Genomic DNA, 1,630 nt, shown 5'->3' on the forward strand with positions numbered 1-1,630 from the left:
TCAATCAAGGAAGTCTCAGCTGGTGCTGATCCCGACTGAGCTGATACAATCCCGATCACAACGGTCACTAGGAAAGCAGTGAAGAGCAAACGCGTCATGTTAGTGCCCTGGTGAATTCACAAATGCCTCAAGATTGGATTCTTCTATGCTACAGAAGGAATTGGCTACACAATCCAGAGGAGTAGCCCTTCAGCCGTGTCCGTTGACCGGAGCATCTTAGAGCACTGGACTTGTGGCGAGTCAAACATTGGCGGGGCGCGAAAGTTGGACAACAGCCTTCAGTACTTCCAACTCAGCTTTGGCAATGCCGCATTGAAGCCCCCGAACGAGACGCACTACGGATTCGATTCATTGAGCAATCCAGGCTCTCATGAGTAGGCTTATTGCACTATTGAGTAGTTGAGAAAGGGGAATCTTCGTCAATTATCGATTTCTGTATAATCTGTTCGTACCGTCACGCTAAAAAAAAAAAAAACGATGCAACGGTTGTAAACTCGAAAAATAGAAGCGAAAACTGCGCTGTCGGAAAACGCATAATCTTAACCTTGATTCGGTTTGGCGAGGATTTACACTCAATTAGGTGCTCCAAGTTTGTCAGGTAAAAGAGCTTGATTCCACAACAGAACGTGGAAGAAGTATCGATAGCTAAGCAACCACAGCAAGCTCATGTCTTTGCCCAGGAGGTGGTCGTCTCGAAGTGATACTTCACCTATTTTTTCTGTAAGATAATTGAATAATAGGTCGGGGGATATTGCAAAGGGATGTAATGCAAGACGTCTGGCAAAATCTTAAATCTATGTGGGCGATTTATATAATTGCGTAAGCTGTGATCATCACAATGGTAAACGCAGATGTGACCCAGTGAGTAGCACGAGGAGAGCCCGAGTTATTGTCGGATCCGCTTGATTGGTCCTCACCTTCATTTCCGATTTCATCTCCCGAGGATGAACTGAGGTGAACGCTCTCGCCACTGGTAATATTTCGCACATTGTCCAAGCTACTCGAAAGCGAATCCCGGGAATCGCTCGCGCCATTCAGAATAATATCGTTGGAAGAACTACCACTTTCCGCATTGCTGCTAGTATTTCTGGTGATTGAGCTGATGATCACATCCCTAAAAGTGTCCTTGGAAGTGCTGGATGCGCTCGCAGTCGCTGGTTTCTTTGGTGTAGATCCAGTAGAAGCTGACGAGTCGATTGCATTTTCTTGGCTTGACCCACCTGATGTAGTCACGGCCGAGTCTCCGTTTAGACTGGGGGATGTTGCCTGCTTATTACCGTCGGTCATGGCCGAAACACTAACCGAGTTCACTGTAGTGCCAGTCGTTGGCGTACTCAGTGTGCCATCGGGTGCCTTCCGCGATGGCTGCACGGGCAGTAGTGTCGGAGGAGGAGTCGTTGGGATAATCGTTTTACGGATCACCACCACTTGAAAAGTTTCGGGAGTGGCAGTAAGAGGTTCCTGAGGTATCGGTGGGGTGGTGAGTTCCGGTGTTGACTCGTCGTTATTGCTGGATGTAGATGGCTCGGTACTATCGTCGGTCGGTCTGCTGCTGTGCTCAGTGGGGTTTGTCGTTGCAACTATAGTCTCGGAAGTTTCGTCGCTTTCACACGAGATGGCCCTGATTAGG

The 1,630-nt window shown here is 48.3% G+C and overlaps 1 protein-coding gene across 1 annotated transcript; it reads right to left on the reverse strand.

Annotated features, from left to right (window-relative positions):
• Positions 1 to 743: 743 nt before the first annotated feature.
• PPTG_19492 (hypothetical protein) lies at positions 744 to 1,630 on the reverse strand. Its single transcript, XM_008917989.1, has one exon. The coding sequence runs from the start codon at positions 1,285 to 1,287 to the stop codon at positions 808 to 810; it is 480 nt and encodes a 159-aa protein (XP_008916237.1). The 5' UTR covers positions 1,288 to 1,630; the 3' UTR covers positions 744 to 807.

This window comes from Phytophthora parasitica (genome assembly GCF_000247585.1).
Source record: "Phytophthora parasitica INRA-310 unplaced genomic scaffold supercont2.130, whole genome shotgun sequence".
NCBI classification, from domain to species: domain Eukaryota; phylum Oomycota; class Peronosporomycetes; order Peronosporales; family Peronosporaceae; genus Phytophthora; species Phytophthora nicotianae.

Coding starts and splice junctions, on each gene's coding strand:
- PPTG_19492 (XM_008917989.1), bottom strand. CDS start 1,287: ATGACCGACGGTAATAAGCAGGCAACATCCCCCAGTCTAAACGGAGAC.